Here is a 27,942-nt window from a genome sequence, read left to right on the forward strand (position 1 = left end):
CCTAGTGTTAGCATATCATTTTTGTTCTAGGCCTGGAGTTACAGGTTGAGTCTGTGTAAGACTGTTTCTTATGGCTTTAGGTAACTATTTCCTCTGTTTTCCTAAAATATTTATTTGGAGCATCTTACTCTTTTTTGAAAATACAAGCATTGAGTAAATACTGTTTTAAATGTTACAATATTTTTAAGGAATTTTTTAAAAATGTTTACATTTGAGAGAGAGGGGGACACAGAATCTAAAGCAGCTCCAGGCTCCAAGCTGTCAGCAGAGAGCCTCACACCGGGACCAAACTCATGGACCGTGAGATATGACCTGAGCCAAAGTCAGATCCTTAACTGACTGAGCTACCCAGGCACCCCTAAATATTAGAAGATTTTTATTAAAACTTTATGTATATGATCTCCAAAATATGGTTTCTTCTCAGAGCAGATTCTTTGGTCCAGAGCCATAATTCTTTGGGTGACCTTAAATTTGTATTGCTTGTGGTGAATTAAATTCTTCCTGCAAAAATTTCTGTATTCTGGTTTTTGATTTTAAAAAATCATATATATAATGCAAACATGGCTTACATAAAAAGAGCTGCCATTTAGCAGAGTATTTGTCACAAGTGTTTTACATAATTTTATTTAATCCTCACAAATTACCCTAGGTCAGTACCATAAACCCAGATCAGATTTTAAGTCCAGGCTTTATACTGCCTTCTAAAGTTAATTCACTTTTGCTCTTTAAAACCAAGAATTCTGTAAGTATAATATCTTAGTTTTTTCTGAACAAAACGGTGAGGAATTACCCAGGTTATGTGACTACTTTAAAACATAGTTCTTTAAAAAATGTGTTGTGACATATTTAACTTGTATCTGATTTTTACATGTTCTTGAAGAAAAAGTTCCTTCAATAACAAATGCAGATGTGTCTGTGTTGGGACTAAGTGCTAGCCATCTGTTACTCCTACACCCTAGCCCTTTGTCTTTGCATCTTTACTCATCTAAAAGCCATCCCATGCAACTATCTTGGCCAACTTAAAATTCTTGTACAGAATGCAGAATTTGTCTTCTCATAACCCATACCCTTTGTCAGTTTATTTCTCCTTTTGATACTTTTTTTTTTTTTTTGCCTTTCATGGGTTATAAGGTTCACTTCTTTGAGTTTCAGCCTTCCATTCTATTTTCAGTAGTAACTGCTTGCTTCCTCAAACCTCCCAATAACCAAGTTGTAACATTTGAGTACTTCCCAGAGTAGCTTCTGAAAGATTCAAAAAGCAGTCAATACTATTATGGACTCATGGTTCTTCACTAGCTTCAGAACATTTTGCAGTTAGAAGTCAGTTTTTAACTCCTGCCTTACATTCAGGACCAGTCTAAAAACCATGCCATCCAAAAAAACCGTAATGGGAATGTTCTGTATCTTTGTTGTCCAATAGGGTAGTCACTCAGCACCATGTGGCTATTGAGCACTAAATGTAGCTGCTAGTGTTAACTGAGGAACTGCTTTTTAATTTAAGTATCTGTATGACTAGTGGTCCTTACTGGACACTAATTTGCAAAAAGTCAGCTCTTTTTATCCCTCATCTTTGATACTCTGCCCCACTGAGTCTGCTATACACAGGCTTAATTTAGCCTCTTCATTTACTTTTTTTTTTAATCTGATTTGACTTTTCCCAGGAGCTCTTCAATCATGATTATGAATTTGCCTAACATATTTGAAATTGACCAGAAAAGGTAAAGAAGGTCTGAGTTTTTTCCCTGATAGAGTTCCATAACCTAGTTGTAAAGTTGGAGGTGGTACTCCTGTCTTTGTGTGTGTGTGTGTGTGTGTGACATAAACAATATTCCAATTCTTATGAAACTAAATTTAAATAAATTTGAGAAGAGGATAAATCTTAGTTCAACAAATTTGCTGTTATTTCCTTAATTTTGAATCACATTAAATATGTCATTCTATTTGTATTTCAAAAAACACAGAATATTTGAGCAAAAATATTACTGCATTTATTTTCATACAGATAACGTTGCTACCAGCGTCAACGAAAAGAATCCCAAAGCTTAGAACTGGATCACTTGGCCCTTTCTCTTCTTATCTCCTCCCAGTTCAAAATGCTTGCATCTTTTAATGGCCAGCATCCTCTTGGACCTGCAGTTAGGTTCGACACATTCAAGCCTCAGCACAATCTTCTTTGTGGTTTTAGCCTTCTTCCGGAAAATTGGCTTCGTCTGCCCACCATAGCCACTCTGCTTCCGATCGTAGCGCCTCTTTCCCTGGGCATACAGAGAATCCTTGCCCTTCTTATACTGGGTCACTTTGTGAGGCTGATGCTTTCCACACTTCTTACAGAAAGTCCTTCGGGTTTTCGGAACATTGACCATCTTTGCAGCAGGGCTGTCAGCACGATTCAAACTGGTAAAACATTTAAAATTACAGTGGCAGACGTTAAACATTTTGAATAAAACGTTTTAAAAACTCAGGAAAACATTACAGCATTACATGTATCACTAAGGTATAGACCCACCAAGTACTCATTTCATATAAGAATAAATTACACAGAAAAGTGCACACCTTTTGGAATGCTTAAATTATCGGAGCATGTATAGAATGAGACTCAATAAAAATTAGCATGTAATGCAGCAGCACAGGGGGCTCAGGAGCCAGTTTCCCCGTACAAAGCGAGTTCCTTTGGAGTTTAATTTACTGTGGCTACCCCAAAAGAAAAGAAGTGGTGTCTATCTAATTTTCTTTCTCAGAGAGGGCCAAAGCTAGAGCCTCCGGCTCTTCCTCGCACCCTCTTCCCCCACGTTCTAGCGCCCGGGCATTCCCGGTTCAGCGCGCGATACAGTGGCTACGGCTACGGCCCGCCTACGCTCCTTCTCCGGGAACCAAATCAGTCTGGTTTCACTTTTCCTCTCAGAAGCACAGCCACCCGTCAGAGCAGCCCTGAAGGCTGACGTGTCCTTAATATGTGCCTCCCGGCCCACTAGCCGCCATTCCTGAGACCCTTTCCAAAGGGAGAAGCCAGTTCTTTGGCTCTAGCAAACCAGGCAGCGGGTCTCGCCCTCCAGTTCCCACAAGGGCCTCGTCCATCCCCGGGTTCCCAGCACTGGAGGCTCCTGCTGAGACGCTACACTACCGTCTTAGCTCACCGGCAAATTCGGCGTCCGCGATCCTCGCCTGGCCTCGCCTCGCCTCGCCTCGCTCGCGCCTAACAGGAAAGGGAGGAGCGAGGCGGAAGCAGGAACTGTGCGTGAGCGACAGTACTAAAGGCCAATAGGCAGCAGGCAGCGGCGGCCTGGCGTCCCCGGACGCGTCCGGGAAGCTCCAACCAGGGGCCCAAGGGGCGGGCCGGAGGGGTGTGGGCCGGAGGGCCGCGGCGCTCCGCGGGCCAGTCGCGGGTTGTCAGAACGGTCGCCGCCGGAGTGGGGCGAGGCTGCGTCGCTCGGTCTTGGCGGTGTAGGGCCCGTGTAAGGATGAGAGCGCAGAGGACGCAGGGCCGCTGGAGGCGCAGGTAACCAAGCGGGAGTGCGGTGGGGCCGCTGCGGGGCTTCTTCCGGGACCCTTGCTGAATGGAGAGGACCGAGGCGATGCCGAGCCGCGGCTCCTAGCCGCGGGGCCGCTGCCCGAGCTGCAGCTGCCAGGCGAGGATGTGTGGAGCCCGGGCGGCGCGGGGGAGCTGAGACCCTTCGGGCCCCAGGACCCCCGGGGCCCGGGATGAGTTAGCTAGGGCAGCCGCGGGGTCCAGTTCCGACTGCCTCAGGCCAAGGCGACGGCCGCCACCCGCCCGCCCCTTCTGTGCAGAAGCCGCTAGCTCCTTTTCGCGCCCGCCCGCCAGCGCTCCCGGCCCTGGAGACCATGAGGTTCCGCATCTACAAGCGGAAGGTGCTGATCCTGACGCTCGTGGTGGCCGCCTGCGGCTTCGTCCTCTGGAGCAGCAATGGGCGACAAAGGAAAAACGAGGCCCTCGCCCCGCCGCTGCTGGACGCCGAGCCCGCGCGAGGTGCGGGCGGCCGGGGCGGGGACCATTCGGCTGTGTCCGTGGGCATCCGCCGGGTCTCCAACGAGTCGGCGGCTCCGCTGGTCCCCGCGGCCCCGCAGCCCGAGGCGGACAACCTGACGCTGCGGTACAGGTCCCTGGTGTACCAGCTGAACTTCGACCAGACGCTGAGGAATGTAGATAAGGCCGGCTCCTGGACCCCTCGAGAGCTGGTGCTGGTGGTCCAGGTGCATAACCGGCCCGATTACCTCAGACTGCTGCTGGACTCCCTCCGGAAAGCCCAGGGCATCGACAGCGTCCTCGTCATCTTTAGCCATGACTTCTGGTCGACAGAAATCAATCAACTGATCGCTGGGGTGGATTTCTGTCCGGTTCTGCAGGTGTTCTTTCCTTTCAGCATTCAGTTGTACCCCAACGAGTTTCCAGGCAGCGACCCCAGAGATTGCCCCCGAGACCTGGAGAAGAATGCAGCTTTGAAGATGGGATGCATTAATGCTGAGTATCCCGACTCCTTTGGCCATTATAGAGAGGCCAAGTTCTCCCAAACCAAACACCATTGGTGGTGGAAGCTGCATTTTGTGTGGGAAAGGGTCAAAGTTCTTCGAGACTATGCTGGCCTCATACTTTTCCTAGAGGAGGATCACTACTTAGCCCCAGACTTTTACCATGTCTTCAAAAAGATGTGGAAGTTAAAGCAGCAAGAGTGTCCTGAGTGTGATGTTCTCTCCCTGGGGACCTATACGGCCAGTCGCAGTTTCCATGGCATTGCTGACAAGGTAGATGTGAAAACTTGGAAATCCACAGAGCACAATATGGGTCTAGCCTTGACCCGGGATGCGTATCAGAAGTTGATTGAGTGCACAGACACTTTCTGTACTTACGATGATTATAACTGGGACTGGACTCTTCAATATTTAACTGTATCCTGTCTTCCAAAATTCTGGAAAGTGCTGGTTCCTCAAGTTCCTAGGATATTTCATGCTGGAGACTGTGGTATGCACCACAAGAAAACCTGTAGACCATCCACCCAGAGTGCCCAAATTGAGTCACTCTTAAATAATAACAAACAGTACTTGTTTCCAGACACTCTAACTATCAGTGAGAAGTTTGTGGCAGCCATTTCCCCACCTAGGAAAAATGGAGGGTGGGGAGATATTAGGGACCATGAACTCTGTAAAAGTTATAGAAGACTGCAGTGAAAAATCACAATTACAAAAGCAAAAGTGACAGTCTTCTATTTTTGATATTTGTCCAAACAGGATAAACAATTGAATAAAAAGGGTTTAGGAACTGGTTTCTGCTTTAATACAAAAAAAACAAAAACAAAAAAACAATTCTTGTAAAAGATGTCCAAATATAGTAATCTTTTCCTTCTCTGTCTGACAAAAATTTAAACAGAAGTTTTCATTTCAGGAGTTGGGTTTTAAAGTTCAATCTGTATCAGCTAAAGGTAATCATTGTTAACCAGTAAAAGAAAAGAGGAGAAATTTTATTTAAATTGCATCTCTTAATCTTTTTATCTGGAACTTTGTACACTTTTCCACTTTCAAAACTTATTTTAAGTACAGCAAACTTTATTTAAAATTGTCATAACAGTAAAAAGTATTACAATAGAATCATTAGAGTATTAATGGAGCAAGCCCAATTTCACTCGACACGGTTACTAGGAAGGGTTTGCTTCGCTGGTTTTATAATTCAAAAGTTATGTTTGTTAAACACCCTATCAGAACAGACATTTTCAGTATTACAGATTCCTGTATTATTGTGTTAAGATTTGCCTGTGCTTTGGAACCTTCATAGAACACACTTTCTTTTGGAATGTATTTGATAAGAAAGTTGAAACACTGTTTTCACCTCAATGTAGAAATACAGTGGGTTTTTTTTTCTTTTAGTGCTGCCAAAATAAAATAACTCATTTTTGCATAAAAAAGTTCCTAATCATTTTGTAGAAGAAATTTTGTTTACTCTTTACACCAAAATTCAGTAAAGGCATTCTAGAAGTTTTATAGTTTGCATTATATCTTCGTATGAACCCTCTGTACATCATACAACTGAATTTGAATTAAAGAAAACCCCACTCTTGACAATGCATTCCCTTTGGAAGAAACTGGCTTTCAAATTAGCCAAGCATAGCCAATGAACAATAAAAAGCTGCCTTGTAAGTGAAATACAGCCTAAATTGTTTTCGAGAACCAGCAATGATAGAAAGTTCAGTCATGCTACAGTGAAACATGTTCTAGTGCCGGCTTTATTTTAACTGAAATCATACTTTTTAAAAAGGCACACACAATAATAGGAAACAGGCTTAAAATTTATTCTATATTTAATGTGGAAGTTTCTCTTAACAGTATATAATTGCATTCAACCAGAAATTACTCAAAGATTAATTTCTGTGTAGATATGACATCATTTCAACCCCAGGGAAATTATGTATTAAATGGACAGTTTTGAAATGATTTCATCAAATTAAGAGTCATTATGGCAGAAAAATGCGTACGGTCATTTTAGGTGGACCAAATAGTTCTCTTACTTTATGTGCTACCTTTATATTACCCTCATAGCCCAATCTGGTTCCAGATTTTAGAGGGGTTATAAATATAAATCAGGATGAATGGCCAGGTTTTGTACTACCTTTTGGTGCTCTGATCTGACTTTCCCCAGTTCAAAGGACTAAAGAGATTAGGTAATTTCCAGGACTAAGGTAGGGCCAGACCTTTGAATTAGTATCTTTTTTTGAAACATAGATAAATCAGCTCATGGCCTTGGTGTCAGCAATTAGATCAACAAATACTTTCCTTTCTACATTCATGCTGTATTAAAAATTTTTGTGAGAAAAAACTTATTCGGATTTTTTCCTGGCCTCCAATAAAAATATTATTCCACAAAACTAATAATTTAAGATACATTATCTGCTACCCTTTTTGAGATATTGCAAGAAAAACTAGAAACCACTGGCCGTTTTGTTTCCATGTAATACAACAAAGACAGTTTTCCTATGGGAACAAATTCCCAGATTTTTTATTATTCTAATATTAGTAAATGTAGGCTGGCTGGCTGGCTGCATCAGTTGAAGTATGTGACTCTCAATATCGGGGTTATCAATTCAAGCCCCACGTTTGGGTGTAGGGATTACTTAAAAGCTTTTAAAAATATTCATAAATGTATTCTGTAAGACCAAGAAATGTCTTAATACTGCAATAGTAACTTCCAAAAACACTTTTTAAGAAGTTCAGTTTTCAAAAGTATCACTATATCACCTGTATTTTGTGTGTGACAGACATGAGAAGAGTCAAATACAGAGTTGAAGCAAAAATACTAAATTTCATTCAGTGTATTTGTATTGTAATTGTTTGGATCGTTAATATTGGTTGGTAAACTTCTAAGAATCTCTGTTTCAAACATAAATATGTTCTATTTAGTGAAACTTATAAATGCATAGTTTTGAGATTCTATCCCACCACACACACATACTGATTAATTTCCAGTTAATTGCATTCTTGAGAATTTTTGTAACAGACACAACTTAGTGAATATTTACTTTAAAACTTTATTAAAAGTTATGGTAAAGAAGCCAAAAACAAACAGAAGCAAATATATACAGGTTGTATTAAAACTATATGTTTAATAACCCTCCATTAGAAAAAGTACACATCTATCAGAGGAATCACAAAAATCACCATAATTAAGGAAACTCTGTATAAATTATACATGCAAACAATATGGCCAGTTTCCCCATTAGAATCAAAATTGAAAATTTTAATTTTATACTTTCTTAAGTACTTTGTTTTACAATAATAGTTAACAGAAAAATAATCTAAGTCCAAAAAACTTTACTCTTAACTTTTAAATTCTAAAATTATATAGAATTAATCCAAGTCATACAGCAAAGAATTATGAAAACTGAATGCACATTGAGTCACATGATCTTTAATAAACTGCACACTACCATCCTGCATATTGGTTTCTTTTATGTTGTCAAGACCAGGTAAATTGTGAACTGTTGTTTCGTTTAGTAATGATTGATGGTCTCCATGTAATTCTTTCTCTTCTGTTATCACTGGTTCTTTTAAATTATCTTTTTCCTCATTTGAGTAAACGGGACTTTCTTCTTTTATAAATTCAGGTTCCATTTTTGACTCAGGTTGCTGAGACTTTCCAAATAACATGTGAGAAACATCAAGAGACTCTTGTTGCAAGCATACAACTGAACCACAACCGTCTGTTTCTAGTACTTTAACTGCCACAGATGAATCAGAATCAGTTGTTGAGGCGGTAGGATGTTCTATATTTTCTTTTTCAGTTACAGGACTTCCTTCATTGACTTTTTCTTCCTTTTCATGAAGCTGCTCAGAGTTACTACATTCTTGCAACTAGGTCAAGAGAAACAAATTAAGAATTCTTTGAAACAAATAGAAAATTAAATTGTAGTACTCTCTGGGTATAGATTTTTTTTTTTAATTGTGAGGGAACAACCCTTGCAGAACTGTGGATTTCCAGGCTTCCCCCTCAAAGTCATCTTCCGAATGCTGCCAGTTATTTTTTAATAATGCAGACAATGCAAACCTGGCATTAATTCTTGATTAATTCCTTCCAGTGACTCCTCATCTCCTTCAAGATAAAATAATCCTGGCCTACCAACCCTTTAGTAGTCTTTCTAATAAGGTCATTCTTGAATTTCTTGAGTTTTCTTGAATTTCTGTGATTCTTTAGATCCACTCCCTCCCCACATTCATATATAAATCAACTGTGCTAGTTACTAAATTATCTCTGTCTCCAATATTGAAGACTAAAAATAACCAAACTAGGGGTACGTGGGTGGCTCAGTGGGTTAAACGTGGGCTCAGGTCATGATTCCACAGCCTAGAGTCATGGGATAAAGCCACACATCAGGCTCCACCCTGAGCAGACGGCCTGCTTAAGATTGTCTCTCCCAGGACAGCTGGGTGGCTCAGTCAGTTGAGCATCCAACTCTTGATTTGGGCTTAGGTCATGATCTCACAGTTCGTGAGATCAAGCCTCACATTGGGCTCTACACTGACAGTGTGGTGCCTGCTTGGGATTCCAGCTCTTCCTCTCTCTCTCTGCCCCTCCCCCAACTGTGCAGGCATGTGCATGCAATCTCTCTCAAAATAAACTTAAAAAAAAAAAAAGATGCTTTCTCCCTTGCCCCTCTCCCCCATGCTCGCTCTCTCCCTTTCTAAAATATAATTAACTAATTAATTTTACAAAATAACCAAACTTATGGTTCAACTAGAAATAATGAACAAACAGAATGACACAGCTCCTTCCCACGGTTTGAGAGTCAAAAAGACTTGTTTGTCCCTGGACTGGTACTCAAACTTCCTAAATGTTAGTCTCACTCTATTCCTCAATGGAGAGTTACTTTGGGATGAAATGAGATCTGTGTGAAAATAAATCACAAAGTGCATGGCACACGGTAAAATACATACAAAGAGGTCTTTACTCCTAAGTCTTCCCAGATACTGTGTACATTTGATTTAAAGTTATGACATCAAGAAATCAAAAATTAAGATATTGGTCAGGCTTTAACCTGGTCCTAAATCACTACTCTACAAAAGCCACCAAATCCTTACCTTTGCATGAATCTGAATCTTACTATCAGTAACCTGAAGAACTTCAATTAATGGTGGGGTTAAGGACATTGTCTGTTTAAATGGAGAGCTCAGGACCTCCTCTTCAAGTACCTCATTAACATTTTCTTCATTGACAAACAGCTTTTCCTAAAATAAGAGAAAAAAAATTCTGCCTCATAAATTATTCTTGACACATTTGATCTAAGAACAGCTCGTAAAAGTTCTTAACACAGTTCAGGATTATACTTTTAAATGTTTAATGTTACTCCTATGCTGTTTTGGCAGAAGAAAACAGTATTGAGTAGTTAAGAGTAGCAAGAGTATATACATATAACGGCAAAGGCGCTAAAAGAAAAGTCTTTTTAAAAATCCTAGTTCCTTTTCTAAGTCTCTGTTAACAGTCTGAGATAATCTTACTTATAAATGATATTTTTCTTTCTTTTTTCTCAATATTGTATAAGAATAACATCACCACTAGGTCTATAAATGCAGTCACAGTTATAAAATGTAATTTAATTTTAGAATACTTCCTAATGAGTCAGCTAAGAAAAATACATGACAGGATTTATTCAAATTTTGTGTGACCAGTTTGTGTTTTAGTTCTTGGCCAGGTAACAGCCAAATATAATATTTTACTTGAGAAGTAGATTCTAATTTTACACATTGAGATAATCCAGCGTGACACTAGCATATAGCTATTTATAAGAATGAAACAGATTTCAAGAGACATAGGAAAGATTTCCAAACTACTACTAAGAAATGCATAAATCACTTTTACCAGACTCTCAAACACAAAGCAGTTTGTGCATATTCATGTGAAATGAATATAGGTATATAGTTAGGGTGTTGAAGGGATAACCATATTTAAAATTCATAAAATCAGTTTATTGTTGCCTGAAATAAAATACTTACATAAAAACAAATTTCCAAATAAACACAGTTCATTATTTGGTCCAAATAGGAGGGCAAAATCAGAAAGAGACAAGTTTCAAGTTCCCTTATTTTATACAGTATCTACATTTGTGAACGCCTACCAAAGTGAACCTTGGGTACAGAAAAATCTTACCCAAAAATTTGGAGTAATTTCATTCCTATTATTTTAAGTTCCAGAATAACTGATGATAGAAACATTCCCCAATTAAAAGCATTTCTAAGGTTCCTGTCTCTGGAAAAACACATTAATTGCACAAAAATACACCAAATACTTTAGTCTTTAGTAAACCCAAGGAAAAGTAATATTTATAATGGAAATGGTTATGATTAAAATATAGAGGATTTGCATAAGCTTGCCTTATTCTAATGGCTGATTTTACTCTAATAAAAGATATTCAATTTAGTGGTCCTATATCTCTAGGAAAATTTCCAGTGGATATTTAAGGCTTTTATAAATAATATTGTACTTATGTTTAAAGTAACAATTCTGACCTTGACCATCACAATCCAGTCTCTTTATAATTATTTCCATATAATGCATATAATTTAATCATTATATATTCTATGTCTACCCACCTATTACTCTTGTGATTTTAAAATAATTTTACTTTAATACTTAGAGCCTAGTCCAGTGAAGTGTAAAGAAGAATAATTGAGTATTATGGTTCCATCAGCCTTAGCAAATGTGATGACTAATGAAGTAATTAGTCTGAATAAATCTATTTCAGGCATCAAAGATGTAACACACAGTTGCCCTAATCCCATTTTGGTCTAATTTCCTTGCTAAAATAATGTTAGCTTTCTAGAAAATTAGATTAAAATATATTCTTTAGTATTCTCTCACCTGCTTATCCTAAAGCCTTCTTCCCAGTTTTAAGTTATTTTTACATTTATTAAAACAATTACAGGGGCACCTGGCTGGCTCATTCAGAAGGGCATACGACTCATGATCTCAGATTGTGAGTTCAAGGCCCACGTTGGGTGTAGAGATTACTTAAATAAACTTTAAAAATGAGTAAAGAAATAAAACAATTACAGGAAACAACTGCCCTTTCCTAAATGTCCCCCTTCTGATGATATAAACAGTCAATTTCATATTATATTCTCACAAAGTATTTTACCTAGTCCTGGCTTATTTACTATTTTGGGATGGTTTCAAATTAACCACTTCTCCCAGAAGATGCCCCTCATAAAATATAACTTATTAGCAAATATTTAGGAAAATAACAGGAAGAAGTGAAAATTTCTGGCAAGTTAAAGCCCAAGACCAGCAAGTTAATTTTCAATATATACTCTGCAACAAGGTTTATTTCTGGGAATTAGTACTTTGGTACTATTAATTTTTTTTAAAAAAACTGTAAAATTTGAAGTTCTAAGGAACTTTTTAAACTCATAAATTAACTGGTGGTTTGCATTGAGGTATTCATCTGTTACATGTAATTTTTTTTTTTAGCTTTTAACAAATTCAAGGGTTAGAATCTGAAATTTAAGAACCTCAATAACCTTGAAAGTGTAGTAGCAACTACAATAGAACATACTATTCATGAAAACTGTATCCTGAGTAAACTAGATAATGCTCAGCCCCAAGTTCTAGAGTACCCGCCCATAAGAGGTGTAGTTGATCTTCATGTTCAGTTTAACAATATTTATTCGGTTAATCCTTCAACAAGGGTGGCGGGGTGGGGGGTGTTGGGGCGCCCCCCCCCCATCCCACGGTTGAAAACTCCACCTACAACTTTTGACTGCCCTAACGCTTAACTACTAATTGCTTACTGCAGATTGGAAGCCTTACTGATAACATAAACAGTCCATTAACACATATTTTGCATTTATACTATGTCCTTATAATGTAAACTAGAGAAAACAAAATGCTATTAGTAAAATCATAAAAGAAAATACATTTAGGGGCACCTGGCTGGCTCAGTCAATGGAGCCTAATGTTGATCTCTGGTGGTGATTTCGAGCCCCAGGTGGGGTATAGAGATCACTTGAAAATAAAATCTTAACAAAATACACTTAAAGCTTTTCAAAAAAGATATGCTTGTAAGTGGATCCAGGCAGTTTCAACTTGTGTTGTTCAAGGGCCAGTTTTAATAGTAAATTTTAAAAGTGGGATGGAATATTTCAAATATTAAGAATCTAGAAAGAACTGTTACCTCCAAAGAATCTTTGTTTAAACCATAATACCACTCTCTCCAATGTCCATGGCATTCTGGAGATTTGGCCAGTTCTATCACTGCATTGTTTGAAGAAATACTAACCACAGGTTCTTTGGTATTCAATTTATTCTCTGGAGCGAATTGCAAAAAGAAAGAATAATAAACTAAGTCTTGGGTGGAGAAGCACAATTTGTACCGGAAGGGGCTCACATCCCCTTGAAGGCTTTGCGGTTGGATCCGAGGCACTTGAATTAGCAGAGTCAGGGATTCTTCATCCTGATTACACTGCAAAGGAGGACACAATGGTTCCCTGCTGCCCGTCCCGGGACGACCCATGGCTCGATCAGATGGAACACCTTCCCCGATCACGCGCGTCTCAACACTGAGACCTCCCCGCGCACTCCCTCTTCCTGCAGAAGACCCCCTGTCAAGGTCCCCAGATGAAGTACAAGGGGAGCCTCCTCCACCGTCCCCAGGTGAGCTCCCTGCTACGGAAGGCGGCTCCTCCTCGATGCCCGTTGTCCACACAGCTTGCTCGTCCAAGTCCCGCTCCTCGGGCTGGGAGACAAGCTCCTCCACAGCGGCGGCCTGATTAGTGCTCTGTACATCCGCAGCGCCAGGGAGCCTGGGTTCCCGGCCGCCAATCCCGGCACAACCCCCTGCCGGGCCCGCCTCCCCCTCGCGAGCGGAAGGGCACGCCGCGCCGTCAGTTCCGGGTGCGTAGACGGGCTCTTCCGGCTCCGCCGTGGGTTTCTGGCGCGCTGGGGGTAGTGCCACGGGAAGCGTGACCACCAGCTGTCGCCGGGCCTTGTTGAACTGCGCCTTGCCGCGGCTGTCGTCCACCGGGTACGGGAGCGAGAGCCGCAGCCGGTAGTCAGGCTTCCTTGAATCAAGGCACAGCCGCTTTCCCGTCACCTCCAGCGCCGCCTGCTCGGCCGAGCGCAACAGCGGCAGCTCGATGGTGACCACCAGCTCCCGGGGCACCGGACTGGGGGCCGAATCCCGGGAACAGCGGTAATCCTGGAGGTCCACGTGGTGGCGCTGCACCACGCTGTAGCGAGGTTCTGTGGGGGCGGGCTGCAGGACCGCCTCCGGAGGGGAGGGCGCCTGGGTCTGGGGGACCACAGAGTTCCCGGCCACCGCCGGGCACCGGTAGGGGTAGGGGAAATCGGGGAGAGGGCTCTCCGGCTCCCCTTCGGGCCGGGCCGGGACACCCCCGGGCAGGGGTGTGCGCAGGACGGCGGCCTCCGGAGTCCCTTTGTACCTGATCTTCAGAGTCTTGGCATTCCTGCGGTCTAACTTCACGCCGAACTGCTTCTCGATGGCTTCCAGGGCCGTGGCGTCCAGCATCTGGCGGAAGCGCTCGTGGCGCCGGGCTAGCGTGAGCGCGTCTGGGTGGAAGACTACGTCGTAGACAGTGTAGCGGGTGCCTCGGCCCCCCGCGTACTCGCGGCCGGGAGCCAGGCTGTAGGGCAGGGACCACTGGCTGCCGGTCGCCGCGCCCCCAGGGCCGGGTCGGCTGCTGGGCGCGCCCACCAGTGCGTTACTGCACACGTTCACGAAGCAGCGCTGCGCCCCGTCGAGGCTAGTGCGCAGCACGTGGCCAGGTTGCGGGTGTACGAACCGCACATCCACTCCACGTTCACGCTCTAGCGCGGTGATTTCCTCCTCGTAGCGCCGCCGGTTCTCGGGGTCTGTGAGCTCTTCTGCGTACTCGGAGAACATTCGCCGGAACTCCGGGTCCTGGAAGGCGGAGGTGAGCCGCTGGACCTCTTCTCCGCTCAGGTCCAAGTCCTCCAGCGACGAAGAGGCTCCCGCCTTGGCCATCCTGCCCCGTGGCTCCTGGCCTTCGAGCCAGGGGAGACCAGGTGGTCGGGACGCGCGGTGCAGTCGCTGGTCTGCGGAGAGTGGGGTGGTGGCGGAGTTCGGTAACCGCCAGAGAACGGAGCCTACGGCAGCGGCAGCGCGTGGTCGTTGCCATAGTGACACTACCAGCACCCGGGAGGAGGGGCAGAAATTGGAGTGGGATGGTGGAAATGCCGCAAATAGCCTCTTAGTTTCTTCAAATCAATCAATTACTCTACATACTGCATTTTTAGATTCCTGTGCCATGGTGCAATTGCTTATGCAGAATAACTGTCATAATAATTGTTGTAATTTCCAGTATTTATGTAAGTTATTGTTCACAACACTTCAAGGTAGACCTGATCACCATTTCACAAAGACTATTGGACCTGAGAAGTTACCTGACCAACGTCACTTAGCTAGTATACTGGCAAGCTGTAATTCAGTTTAAGCTTATCTACATTTTTTTAAGTTTATTTATTTATTTTGAGAGATAGAGCAAGTGGGGGAAGTGCAGAAAGGGAGGGAGAGAATCCCAAGCAGGCTCTGTGCTGTCAGCGTGGACCCCACTGGGGGGCTGGAACCCACCAACCCTGAGATCATGATCTGAGCCGAAACCAAGAGTCCCACTATAACAGACTGAGCCACCCAGGTACCCTTAAGCTTATCTACATTTTTTTTTTTACTTTACACCAACATTTCAGATTTCTGGATATATCACCAGTTTGCCCTATAAACAACTCACATTTGGGGCAAGAGATATGTGCAGGCTATTCGTATATGACCAATGAGCAATAAACATTCAGGACTGTTTAAGTTGATTGATTGATTGATTGTAATCTCTACACACCCAGGGTGGGGCTGGAACTCATAACCCCAAGATCAAGAGTCACCTGCTCCTCCAGCTGAGCCAGCCAGGTGCCCCAGGACCTTAATAACAAAAATGCAACTGTAAGATCCCATATATCACTGATCAAAATGGCAAAGGCAGTTTTTGCAATTACTGTGTTTCCTTGGGGTGGTATAGAATTTAATAAAACCTTTCTAGAGAGTAGTTTGGTAGCTATATCAAAAACCTTGAGAACATACATACTTTTTTCATCTAGCAATTTCAAATCTAAGAGTGTGGTCAAGGCAACATTACCCATAATTGTCAAGGTTTGGGAAGAATCTAAGAATTCCAACAATGAGACTGGGTGAGCGGATTTAGCTACTGCCATACAATGGGATTCTGTGCAGTCATTCAAAGTGATGTTTTAGAAGAATATTTACTGACTAAGGTAGTTATTAATTGGCAGTTATTAAATCCAGTGATTGTTAGTTTCTGTTCTCATTTTGTTGAAACTGTCCTCAGCATTTAACACAGTTAATGTTGGCATTACCTCAGTGGCAACACACTTTCCAAGTCTCTCTCCTACCTCGTGAGACACTTGACTCTGTATCATGTTTTGTAAATGTTTGCCTCTGTTCCGCTTTGCAGTAGAAATGCTTCTGGGCTGGAACCCTGTCTCTTCTCCATTTACATTCTCTCCTTCACAAATACATTTACACTCACAAATACCAGGCTTATATATCAGGTTCTAAACACCGGACTCCTATATCCGGTTATCTATATGAGGTCTCAATGTGAATGATTTAATGTTTAAGTCCCTCCGGTTTGAAATAACCAAAAATCTAACTCCTTTCCCAGCCTCTGCCCCCATCTTACAATCTCCTGGCAGCATTCAAAAACAGTTGACTGCCCCCTCCTTGAAACCTACTTTATTCTTGAAGAACTTCATGCTCTCCCATTTTCCTCCTCTGCTTGTTCTCTCCTGCCCGGTCTCTAACTGTAGGAGTCACCAAAAGTTTGTTCATCAGCCCTGTTACCTAATTGAATTTTCAGGGGACGCCTGGATGGCTCAGTCAGTTAAGTGTCCGACCCTTGGTCTCAGCTCAGGTCATCGTCTCCCAGTTCATGAGATCGATCTCCGTGTCAGGCTCTGCACTGACAGCATGGAGCCTGCTTGGGATTCTCTCTGCCTCTCCCTGGCTCATGATCTCCCCGCCCCCCCTCAAAAATAAATAAACATTAAAAAAAATTGTATTTCTTTCCAGATGATTTTTTTTTTTTTTTTTTTTTTTTTTTGAGAGGAAGAGGGCCAGAGAGCGGCAGAAAGAGAGAGAATCCCAATCAGGCTCTGCACTGTCAGCGTGGATCCTGATGCAGGGCTCAAACTCGTGAACTGTGAGATCATGACCCGAACTGAAACCAGGAGTTGGTCACTTAACTGACAGCCATCCAAGTGTCCCTCTTCACAGATGATCTTAATCAAGGCCACAGCTTTAAATGCCATGTAAGTTCAGATTCATTCTTTGAACAGATATTTAGTGCACAGTTGCTGCACCTACTGCTTAGATGGCTTAGGCACTGGAACAAAACAAAATCATTGTGCTCCAAGGATGTGAAGCAACTGACACTCTAGTATGCTGGAAGTATCTTTTGGATTAATCACTTTGGAAAATTTCTGTTGACTGTAATGTATATCTCATGACTAAGAAATTCTGCTTCCATATATATATATATCCAACAGAAACACGTATCTCTATCAAAAGACATACACTAGAATGTGCATATTTATAATAGCAATATTCGTAATAGACAAACAGTAGAAACTACCCAAATTCTCATCAGTAGTAGAATGGACAAATAAAATGTGTATATCCACACAATGGACATGAATGAATAATGTGGATAAATGTTATTAACAAGGTCGTGTGAAAGAAACCAGATGCAAAATAATACATATCATATGATCCCGTTGTACAATAGGCAAAGCTTGGCAAGATAAATCTTCCTGCTAGAAATCAGGCTAGTGATTGTCCTTTTGGGAGGAGTGGGGTGTTGGCCTGATACCCACTAAAGCAAGTGAGACAGCTCTGACAACATGCCAACTCCTGACTGGCACATGATTGAAACAATAGTATCATGCAACAATACTTAACACCTTAGAATTTTCTATTCTGCTGTGACCTATTTATTTTAACCCACTGATGAGCTCAACCTTCAATTTAAAACAGCTCTAGATAGATGATCCTGTATAACTTCTGAAGTGTGGAGTAAAAATTACTGTTTAGTAAGGGAGTAGAAGGGAAACAATACACGATGGAGTGAACTTGTTTCTGACCTTTACCAGCTGTGTGACCTTGGCAATTTATTTAATCTCCCTGTTCCTGTCTGTTCACTTACAAATTAAAGGTAATGGTGACCTAACGGAGCCTAAATAGCACAGTAAGCACTTAGCTTAGTGTCTAGCATGCTAAACATTTAACAATGTATTAAAGAATTAGAGTGGCAGTTTCCTACCCCTTTCCAAGCCCGACCACCTTTTTTTATTCAGGCTTGTCTAAAAATAAAGCCCAAAGTATAAGAACAATAAAAACGGAGCTTTACTGGTTGAATATGGTAGGAGGGGGCCTACGCTCCATGGAAAACACACGAATGTGCACAGGGTCAGAACTGAAACATTCCATTTTAATTTTACCCTGCCTGTGGCCCCCTCACTCTATGAAAACACAGCAGATTCCACAATAGATTTTAGTGATTGAATGATTGGGACCCAACTCATCTTACTTAATAGGTATATTTTATAGAACACAAGATTACAATTTCTGTGCTTGTAAGGCAGAGAAAGCAATTCATGGGCATAAGCCAGTCTGTAATCATGTCGTCTTTGGTGCAAACTTTGGTGATTTCAATTAGTCACCTGTGCTTGAACAAACTTGGGGTGCTTTTCCTGACAGTACGGATTTCTCCAAAATGGCAGACTGGGCTAGGCTTCCCGTGTGGCCATGACTGGCTGATGGCAGAACAACAGCAGGTGCCGTCCTTAGGTGGGCCTGCGTGCTCCAGTCTGCACTTCCTGTGGTTTCCCCACTCATGACCAAGTGTTCGCTTTTCTCATAGAAGAGAAATCTTACCCACTCCCGTCTTGTGAACTACCTGGCCCCTGCTCGAAGGCACACCTTCCTATGACAGGGCCTCATACCCAGATTTCTGCAGTGAGGTGGGCCACGCTCCAGCTGAGTAAGCACCAAGTCGGGGAGCACAACACCCCTCTGATTTGCCCCAAAGCAGCCTAGGATGCCCTTTGAGTGCTCCTCCTCTACTGCTCCATCTTTCAGACTTCTGCTTTATGTTTCTGGACAACACTGATCCCCACCTGGTTCTAGTTACTATCTTGTTGCCTGGTTTTGGCAACTTCTCTGCTCATAGTTAACTACCCTGCTTCATTTCACTTCACCTTGCTAACTCCTAAATGCACCCTGTCTTTCTAGCCGTTAAATGTGAAAAGATCTCAAAAAGTTCATTTTATAGAAACAATTATTTGTTACATGAAGGAGTTAGTGAATGAGGGAACACATATCAATTTCCATTTATAACTTTCGACCCATCATCTTTCATAGGTAGCTCTTGTTCTCATAACTGGACCAACAACCTTACAGTGTTTATTTTGCTACCACTTTTAAGGCCCAAATTGTACATTTTCCAAGCAATATATATATAGCATTTGACCTTATGCCTTGATTTCTTCTTTAACTTTTTCTAGGTTATTCTTTTTTTTTTTTTTAATGTTTATTTTTTGAGAAATAGAGTGTGGGCAGGGGAGGGGCAGAGAGGGAGACGGGATCTGCAGAGAGCTCTGTGTTGACAGCAAGGAGCCCGATGCCGGGCTGGAACTCAAGGGCCATGAGATCATGACCTGAGCCGAAGTTGGACAGTTAACTGACTGAGCCACCTAGGCACCCCTCTCTAGGTTATTCTTGAAATTAAAGCTATATCTTGCTCTTCTAACATCAGGCCTCTACTAATGCTCTCCCCAAATTTTCCATCTTCAAACCACTTCTTAAGTTGCCACTTCACTCTTAACTACCAATTCACTTATCACTACGTTCAGATTAAATTTCCTTGAGGAATTTTCCTTTCAGTATGTCATTTTTTATCAGTCTCTATTCTCCCAAAAGCTAATTTTCTTTCAAAGAAATGTCTTCCATTCCAGGCTCTTTGTAATATCAAGATACTCTTACATTTGAGAAATTCTTTGTACCTCTAACAACTTCCTGTCATTCAGATTCATTTCTAGGCTATTATTGCAATGCCATAAACTAAAAGGTAAGTGAGGGGATGGTATTAAAATAAACACTGTGTCTTCTAAATGTAAAATCTAGGGGGACTATGTGTTTTTAAATTTCCAGTGCCAGAAGATAATTACGAAATTATCATAGTAATATCCTGACACAAAGGTTTTCACTATTAGAATAAATTCTGTGACTTGAAATTTAAACAGTTTGAAAATTGCTGAATATACCATTAGGACTCTTATGGTGATAAAAACCTAAGTTAGACTAAAACAAGGGTTCAGAAAATGTTAAATATTTGTACTTTTCTTAAAATGAATATTGGTATATGGCTAGACAATAAATAATTAAACCTTAAAAAAATTTTTTTTTAATGTTTATTTTCGAGAGAGAGAGGGAGACACAGAATCTGAAGCAGGCTCCAAGCTTTCAGCACAGAGCCCAAAGCGGGGCCTGAACTCAGGAACTGCGAGATCATGACCTGAGCCGAAGTCAGACGCTCAACCACCTGGGCCACGCAGGTGCCCCAAAACTTCAGTTTTTAACCATAAATGTATAATCAGATTATATCTTCATACATACTTTCACATGTTTCTTAAGACTATGCAGAAAATATTTTTGCTATAAAACCTTGTAAAGTGTGCCATGTTTATTATAACTTAATGACAAAATTCCATAAAATACAAATTTAAGAACATTCTAAGTTTATCATAATTTTATTGTAACTTATCAAAATTACATAGATACAAAATTAAGCAGAAACTGATGAATTTTCTCTGTCTTTAGATGGTGTTAGAATCTCAGAAACCTTGAAGTTTGCTGAAAATAGAAATTCATAAAATTAAATAGTTTGGAAACCTAATTTATACATTTCTTAATATTTAATTGTAGTTCATTTTAAAAATAGGTCATTACATGAACATTGTTCCAAATTTAGAAGGGGACACAGTGAAAAATCAGTCAGTCTCACACTCTGTCTCTGCTCCCACAGCAATTATTTGTCCTTATAAAGATAATGTAATTATATGTAAGCATGTATTGTGAGGGTATATGCTTTAAAAACACTTAAGTGGTAGAATACAATAAGCACTATTCTACACCTTTTTTCAATTAGTAACAAGTATATTTATAATTTTTAACCTAATCCCTTCCTTTAAGGCTTTGGAATTTAAATTCAAAAAGTTCTGAAGAAGCACGCACATTTAAATGGATACACGTTCACACTGTTTTGCTATTACAAACCTACAGTAAAGTGCCAGTACCTACTTTTATTTTATTTTTTTAATATTTATTTTTTTTTATTTTTTTTTAAAACATTTATTTTTGAGACAGAGAGAGACAGAGCATGAGCAGGGGAGGGTCAGAGAGAGAGGGAGACACAGAATCCGAAACAGGCTCCAGGCTCTGAGCTGTCAGCCCAGAGCCCGATGCGGGGCTCGAACTCATGGACCGCAAGATCATGACCTGAGCCGAAGTCGGATGCCCAACCGACTGAGCCACCCAGGCGCCCCTTAATGTTTATTTTTGAGAGAGAGAGACAGCATGAGCAGGGGAGGGGAGGAGAGAGAGGGAGACACAGAATCTGAAGCAGCCTCCAGGCTCAGAGCCTGATGTGAGGCTAGAACTCACGAACAGTGAGATCGTGACCTGAGCTAAAGTCGGACGCTTAACTGACTGAGCCACCCAGGCACCACACTAGTACCTACTTTTAAACATAAACCTAAGTATACCTGGAGGATAAATTCCTAAAAATGGAATCGCTGGTATATATAGTCTAGGTGTTAAGAAATCCTGTCAAATTCCCTTCCATAAAAGTTTTTACCACTTTTTATTCTGGCCAACTATGTGTGAAAATGGGTATTTATTTCTCCACTACATCACCAATACTGTGTTTTAAAATAAACAACTGTATTTGAGAGTACATATGGAAACAGGGTTAACCTTATCTACTTTGACTACAGTTTCTGTGATTAAGTCTACAGTATGATTTCACAATCTACTAAACGATTTCTTCTAAGGAGAAACTAAATAGCAGGAAGACCAAATTATTCCACTGTATCTTCAAATTGTCTTCTGTTCTCTTGAAAATAAATGTACATCAACCCGTTTGAGCCAGCACTGAAAAGATTCAATTATTACTACTAAATTATAGTTTGGAAATCATGTCAAAACTTTTCAGCAGCTGAGTCCATAGAAGATAAAGGAGCCAACTATTTCAACTCAACCAACAGTGAGCGTCAACTGCAAGTCAAAGGCTATGCTAGAAGCTTTTAAGGAAGACGGGTACACACATGACTTCTAATACAGTAATGTCAGGAACTGTCAAAGAGTTCTGCAAAAAGTGCTTAGAACGCAAACAATTCTGCATGTCAATCGGGCAACGTTACCAGAAACAGCTGAAGTCTTTGCCATCATAATTAATACATCAGTTCATTTCCTGTTGTGATTTACTTACTTGTATCCTGACTCATTTTTTAAGAAAAGAGTATAAAATGGCTTGCAGAGATGTCATAAAAAGATAAAAGTAAATGAGGAAATTCAAGGGCAAAATACAGGGGAGAGAAGATGAAGCCAGAGCTGCACCCAAAATTTATGCTAGTAATTCCTCTGCTGCAATCAAAGTGGGCTACACATCTGGGTTGTACTTCCTAGCAGCTAAAGCAAAGAGAGCTTCTCAGAAGATTCACAGTCTCCCCTAAGATAAACAGTTGCTTGGGACAGACACAGAATTCTCTTGTCCTGAGACCTACTGAAAGTTCCTGGTACTGGTTTTCACAGCAGAGTAAGTTTCATATCAAATCGCAGTTCAGTAAAAGTCATCCTGAAGGTGGACAAAATATGCTCCTGGCAGACACCCCTCAGAGGTGACTTAATCCTGGGATCACAAAATCAGATGCCCTCAGGGGCATCCAGGTGTGACAATAGGGAGCCATGAGACTGGAGACAGGAGCTTCCTCTTACCTAAGGGCATTCCAAATCAGGTGCGGGGGGGGGGGGGGGGGGGGGGGGTGCAGTTTAGGATTCAGTGCGGGCTAGGTAGAGTCAAACATTTGTTGGGCTTATAGAATAGACTAGAATATCTGCGACCTTAATGAGTATCTGTCTGACTGTATTCATTCCACAAATTAAGCAGTGTCTGGAATGCCGTAAGAGTCAAATATGTGTCAAGTGAGTGAATCCGAGAATAAAATTTACAGTATCTCAAAGAGAATGCACTTAAATCCTCCATGAGTTATTGAGCAGCAAGAACAATGCATTTTTTTTTCAAGAAATATGTAAGAAACTTAATCACGGTTTCAGGGTTAGGAAGCATATGTATTTTTCCTTTCCAATTTTATACTTGTAAACATCGAAATTTTTATAATGTACTCATGTTTGTTTTTATTTGAGTAAATCTGTTAATTGCCCCCCAAAAATGAAAGACAACTGGGCTGTGTGTTCAAGATTATATTCTCTGACAAGAACCCAGAAGGCAGTTACTTGCTCACTTGTTCTTATCTGAATGTGGGAGCATTTTCAAAATATGATTAACTGAGAAATCGCATGTTAGGATGCCCGAATCCAAGAGAAATAGGGTCAATAATGCATATTCTTGGGCCCTAAACTAAAGACATTTGATAGGTCTGGAGCAGAATCCTGGAATTTAACAGGATTAAGTTCCAGCTTAATCCTGGATTAAGTTCCCGCCTCCAGCAGGGAACACAAAAGCAGTTCCCCACTGCCACAAATTATGCAGGGGCTTCCCACATTCAGGGGTTGGCACACCCGGAGTGCAATGGATAAGCCTTGCCCTGGGAAAACCACTTTCATGACCATGGTATCTCCTGGGCCAGGGTAAGAAACTTTTTTGTTTTGTTTTTAAGTGTTAATTTATTTTGGGAGACAGAGAATCCCAATCAGGCTCTGCGATGTCAGCACAGAGCCCAATGCAGGGCTCAAACCCCCGAACCCTCAGATCATGACCTGAGCTGAAATCAAGAATTGGTCACTTAAACCAACTGGGCCACCTATGCTCCGCACCCCAGAAACATAACATTTTTAACAAGGATTCCAGAAGATTTGGATGAGAGTGGTCTATAGATCACCCTTTGAAAACCACTGCCCTCCCAGGTCATTATTCTTTTTTCCCAAGACAGCCTCCCAACCCCTCACCATCACCACACACATATCCAGTCCCTGCCCACCCCAACCCCCACACTTGTTTGCTGCCAATTTAAGGCAGATTACCTAGGTTTTGAGAATCAACCATGTGGAGGGTGGGGCTGACCTCTCTGAATAATGATGTCGTCAGAAGTCAGCCTATAAAAGAACTAACCCAGCTCCAGAGCTGTTCTGAGATATTCCTCAGAAAACAGTTCTTAATCTGTTTTATCACAAATGTGCCATCAAGTACATACAATTCTATGTCCCACAGCATGACCAGAAATTCAGCCTAGAACATTCCAAAAGACAATTACAGATATTTTTAAAAACCTCAGCACACCTACAGGACTTGTGGTTTTCAGCAATACACTACTAAAAGACACCTCCTTCTTGCTGTTTCTGGGGGTACACTTACCTGTCTTCTACTATCTTACTGGATGGATAAAAAACTTTGAATGAAAATCCACTTCTTGGAAAAGATCCCTTTGGGAGAAAAAAATGCCTGTAAGTGAACACTCAACTGTCCTAAAAAGAATTCCTACTTTTAAAATCAAACTCCTTGCTCATGACTTAAAAAGAAAGTTGTAAGATGTGACTATAAAGTAATGAGGCAGATGTTCCCCCCCCCCATCTTTGCTGAGAGAAGATATTACTATAAAATGGCTCCACCTGAAGCAAAAGTCTTTCAAGTTGGCTAGACTGTCTTCTACTAACATGTATCTGGAAATGCTTAGGGTGGCTCTACCTAGCCTAAGAAATGCTGTACTGTGCAATGCTACATACACCTATAAGACACGTAAACATCATGTTGAAGAAAGTTTTCCTGCCCCTCTCTCCCTCCAGTGAAAAATCTAGGTTGATGCCCCTCTCAGGTGCCCCCAAAGCAACTGAGCAGTAATCCCACAATGCGTCCACTACTAAACTCTAGGGCAGAGATGGTCTTTTTGTTTCAGTCTCCGTGTGCCTGCCACCAACTCAGTGTCTGGCCCGTTGCAGGCATCCGTTAGTGGAAGTGTCAAGAAGGGATGGAGCAATGTCAAAGGCAAGTTTGGGGCTTGCCCAAAAGGTATAAATAAGGTAAAAAAGGACAGAATGATGGTGTAGAGAGGGCTGTTTACTAGTCTACTGGATGAGAAAGTGGAAAAATTCAGAAGTAAGGTGTTATCACATAAAGCATTAACTATGAGAACACCCAAAGAGTAAAATTTAAATAAGAAATAGCCTCATTGTGAAAGAATATTGGAAGAGTGAATAAAGGTTCTAAAAAAATCAGGCCACAAATTTCAAACAGTGAAACCAAATTGTTGACTGTGCCCCTCCTCAGAGCAGTTCTCAACCACAGAAAATTGTGTCCCCCAAGGGGACATTTGGCAAATATCCTGAGGCATTTCCCACTGTTAATAACTGGGGGCTGCTACTGGCATCTAGTGGGGAGAGGTCAAGGATGCTGCTAAGTACCCTTCTGACGTACAGGACAGTGCTCCCCAAGAAAAAATTCTTTGGTTCAAAATGTCAACAGTTGCATGGTTAAGAAACCCTGTCTTAGAGGAAGCTGGACAAAATAAATGAGTGTTTGAGGAAAGCAGTAACCAATTGTAAGTCATGATGTTTCTAGAACTGGCCTAGACAAAACAAAAAAGTATTAAAATTGGTCTAACATTCATAAGAATCAGTGAAGAATACAAAGTAAAAATCACTACTGAAGATAGTTTGTATCACATCAACAATGTTTTTGCAGTAATTCCCCAAATATGAAAAGGCAATTCTACTTCTGTAGAAATTGTGTCCGAGTAAGAATTCCCACATTCATCCAGCTTAGGTTTCTGGGACTTGCACAAATTTCCAAAAGTCAAAATCATCCACAAAGGACATTAAAATATTTAAAGAGAATGAGATACAGGCTCTGAAAGCAATTCCCAGAAAGGAATCCTAAGGTAAGTTACCTTGAAGGGGAAAAATACTCATTTGGATTTATAAGCTTTGTTGTATTCTTTTTTTTAAGTTACATTACTTTACAGTCACATGCTATCCTGAAAGTTGAAGGACTTTCTGTGTGTACCACATTAATTCAATGTTTCCTTAATAGCATATTTTTACTCCTAACAGTGATTTTACTAAATTTTTTAATTTAAAGAAATAACACTCCAGTCTTGACGAACTATGCCCATATAAGGTTGATGACGTTCTTACCGGGTTCATACAGAGGCATTCTGTATTGGTCACAGTGAAAGGATCGTATTTGTCTGCAATGACCAGGAGATCAGGCACAGGGTACACTCTCAGAGCATAGTCATATGCCCAGTACACTGGGCAGACATAGAGGGGGAGAGGGGTCAGGTGTCCTTGGGATAAGATCGTCTTTACAAACTACAAAAGAATGATATAAAACAAACTTCAGCTCGTTTGTAAAAGTTAAAATTGCTAACAAATAACTTTACATTAAATATCAATTACCAGAAGGACTTAGAAAATTTGAGAAACAATTAGGAGAAGTTTAAATCACAGAACTTTGAGAAACACTGATATGAAATGAAATAAGCTATCCTGTATTTTAGGAAAAAATCTGTAAGTTTTCATTTAACACCACTTATCATAAAAGCTACTCCCCCAAAGTAGTCACACTGGAACAGTTGTACTTTTAACTGTATAATAAACTCATTATTAATTATGTTCATCTAAAAATAATTCCACAGCTTGAGTAATGCCAAGAATAGACACATAGCCTACATAAACTTTAAATATTATATATATATATTTTTTTAATTTTTTTAACGTTTATTTATTTTTGAGACAGAGACAGAGTATGAATGGGGGAGGGTCAGAGAGAGAGGGAGACACAGAATCTGAAACAGGCTCCAGGCTCTGAGCCATCAGCACAGATGCCTGACGCGGGGCTTGAACTCATGAACCGCGAGATCATGACCTGAGCTGAAGTCGGACGCTTAACCGACTGAGCCACCCAGGCGCCCCTAAACTTTAAATATTATAAAATAAATACTAAAAATGCTCTGTAAGATGTACCTCCACATTTCCCAAAATGGTACATGGATCCCCATGTACCACTTCAGGGAACCCTGAAGCTACAAGATAAACATTACATACCCTCCTGATGTGGACAGATCATATAAAATAATGAACGTGATGAGGTAAACATTAAAAAAAAATTTTTTTTAATGTTTATTTTATTTTTAAGAGACAGAGAAGGAGTGGGGCAGGGTCAGAGAGAGGAGACACAGGCTCCAGGCTCCAAGCTGTCAGCACAGAGCCCGACGTGGGGCTTGAACTCATGAACCGTGAGATCACGGCCTGAGCCGAAGTCGGACGCTTAACCAGCTGAGACACCCAGGTGCCCCGAGGTAAATACTTTTTAAAATAAATACATATATGTTTTGAAGTACAACGTAAGATTTATGAGTTTTAAGGCAAAACAGGAAGACTCAAAGAAATTTCTGGTTCATTCTGGGCTTCCCTCTGCCCATTAGGGGATACTTCAGTGAGAAAGTTGAGAAACACTGACTTAGTAACAAAAATTAACTTACTGGCAAAAGTACTTTGAACCATAAACATAGAAGGTCAAATTATTAAGTGACTTAATAGTATTTTATATAATGCAACACTTATGATAGCTTAATAAAGAAGACTCTTAACTTACATGATTAGGAATATCCAAATTGCTACTAGGGAAGCGGACACAGTTTCTGCACATTTTATTCACTAAGTCCTCACGGAAGACAATAATTTCTTGTGTACAGTACTGAATTCTGAAATGAAAGCAGTAGTTGAATTTGACTTCCTCAGCAAAAAAAAAAAAAAAAGGAGATAGTTTAAAAGGCAAAATGTTTTAGGATACAAAGCTATTCCCACTACCCATCGTTTACCACAGCAAAAATTCAGCTGGACTCTATCCTTCCATTCATTCGACAGTAATTTACTGAGCTCTCCGTATGTGTCCAGCACTATCGTAGGGATGAGTGAACAAAACAAAAAGATCCTAGCCCTGATGCAGTTTATATTCTAATGGAGGGAGGGCAGTCAGAAAAAATATCAATAAACATGATAATTATATGGGATGCTGGGAGATGACTAAGTGTATGGGAAAAAGAAAAACAGGCTATCAGGGATCATTTGTGAGGTAAGAAGCACTAGATGGCTGGAGGATTAAACAGGA

General features: G+C 41.1%; 4 protein-coding genes and 1 pseudogene across 8 annotated transcripts in view; 1 reads left to right on the forward strand and 4 right to left on the reverse strand.

Moving 5' to 3' along the window:
* Nucleotides 1-1,965: 1,965 nt before the first annotated feature.
* RPL36AL (ribosomal protein L36a like) lies at nt 1,966-3,281 on the reverse strand. Its single transcript, XM_003987612.5, has 2 exons — nt 3,135-3,281; nt 1,966-2,394 (listed from the first exon to the last, which is right to left on the reverse strand). The coding sequence occupies exon 2, from the start codon at nt 2,361-2,363 to the stop codon at nt 2,043-2,045; it is 321 nt and encodes a 106-aa protein (XP_003987661.1). The 5' UTR covers nt 2,364-2,394; nt 3,135-3,281; the 3' UTR covers nt 1,966-2,042.
* Nucleotides 3,282-3,354: 73 nt separating this feature from the next.
* On the forward strand, nt 3,355-7,937 carry MGAT2 (alpha-1,6-mannosyl-glycoprotein 2-beta-N-acetylglucosaminyltransferase). The gene is made up of 2 exons (XM_006932851.5): nt 3,355-3,496; nt 3,787-7,937. Exon 2 carries the CDS (start codon nt 3,841-3,843, stop codon nt 5,179-5,181), a length of 1,341 nt encoding a protein of 446 aa, XP_006932913.1. The 5' UTR covers nt 3,355-3,496; nt 3,787-3,840; the 3' UTR covers nt 5,182-7,937.
* Nucleotides 7,510-15,076, reverse strand: DNAAF2 (dynein axonemal assembly factor 2). 3 transcript variants are annotated; one of them, XM_045059882.1, is made up of 3 exons: nt 12,771-15,076; nt 9,577-9,723; nt 7,510-8,352 (listed from the first exon to the last, which is right to left on the reverse strand). In XM_045059882.1, the coding sequence occupies exons 1-3, from the start codon at nt 14,493-14,495 to the stop codon at nt 7,849-7,851; spliced, it is 2,376 nt and encodes a 791-aa protein (XP_044915817.1). In that variant the 5' UTR covers nt 14,496-15,076; the 3' UTR covers nt 7,510-7,848. The 3 variants fall into 3 exon arrangements, with proteins under 3 accessions (XP_044915817.1, XP_003987663.2, XP_044915819.1); XM_003987614.5 differs by having other exon boundaries at nt 12,666-15,074; XM_045059884.1 differs by having other exon boundaries at nt 13,933-14,058.
* A 5,255-nt stretch (nt 15,077-20,331) lies between these two features.
* Nucleotides 20,332-27,942, reverse strand: part of POLE2 (DNA polymerase epsilon 2, accessory subunit) — a 31,378-nt gene continuing 23,767 nt past the window's right edge. For all 3 annotated transcript variants that reach the window (XM_006932853.4, XM_003987616.5, XM_019832981.3), the window contains exons 16-19: nt 27,427-27,535; nt 25,965-26,141; nt 24,190-24,257; nt 20,332-20,450 (exon numbers count right to left, since the gene is read on the reverse strand). In XM_006932853.4, the coding sequence (XP_006932915.2) occupies nt 20,432-20,450; nt 24,190-24,257; nt 25,965-26,141; nt 27,427-27,535 (373 nt within the window). In that variant the 3' untranslated portion in view covers nt 20,332-20,431. The remainder of the gene's footprint in view (nt 20,451-24,189; nt 24,258-25,964; nt 26,142-27,426; nt 27,536-27,942) is intronic.
* On the reverse strand, nt 23,325-23,473 carry LOC111561183 (annotated as a pseudogene).

This window comes from Felis catus, chromosome B3 (genome assembly GCF_018350175.1).
Source record: "Felis catus isolate Fca126 chromosome B3, F.catus_Fca126_mat1.0, whole genome shotgun sequence".
Lineage (NCBI taxonomy): Eukaryota > Metazoa > Chordata > Mammalia > Carnivora > Felidae > Felis > Felis catus.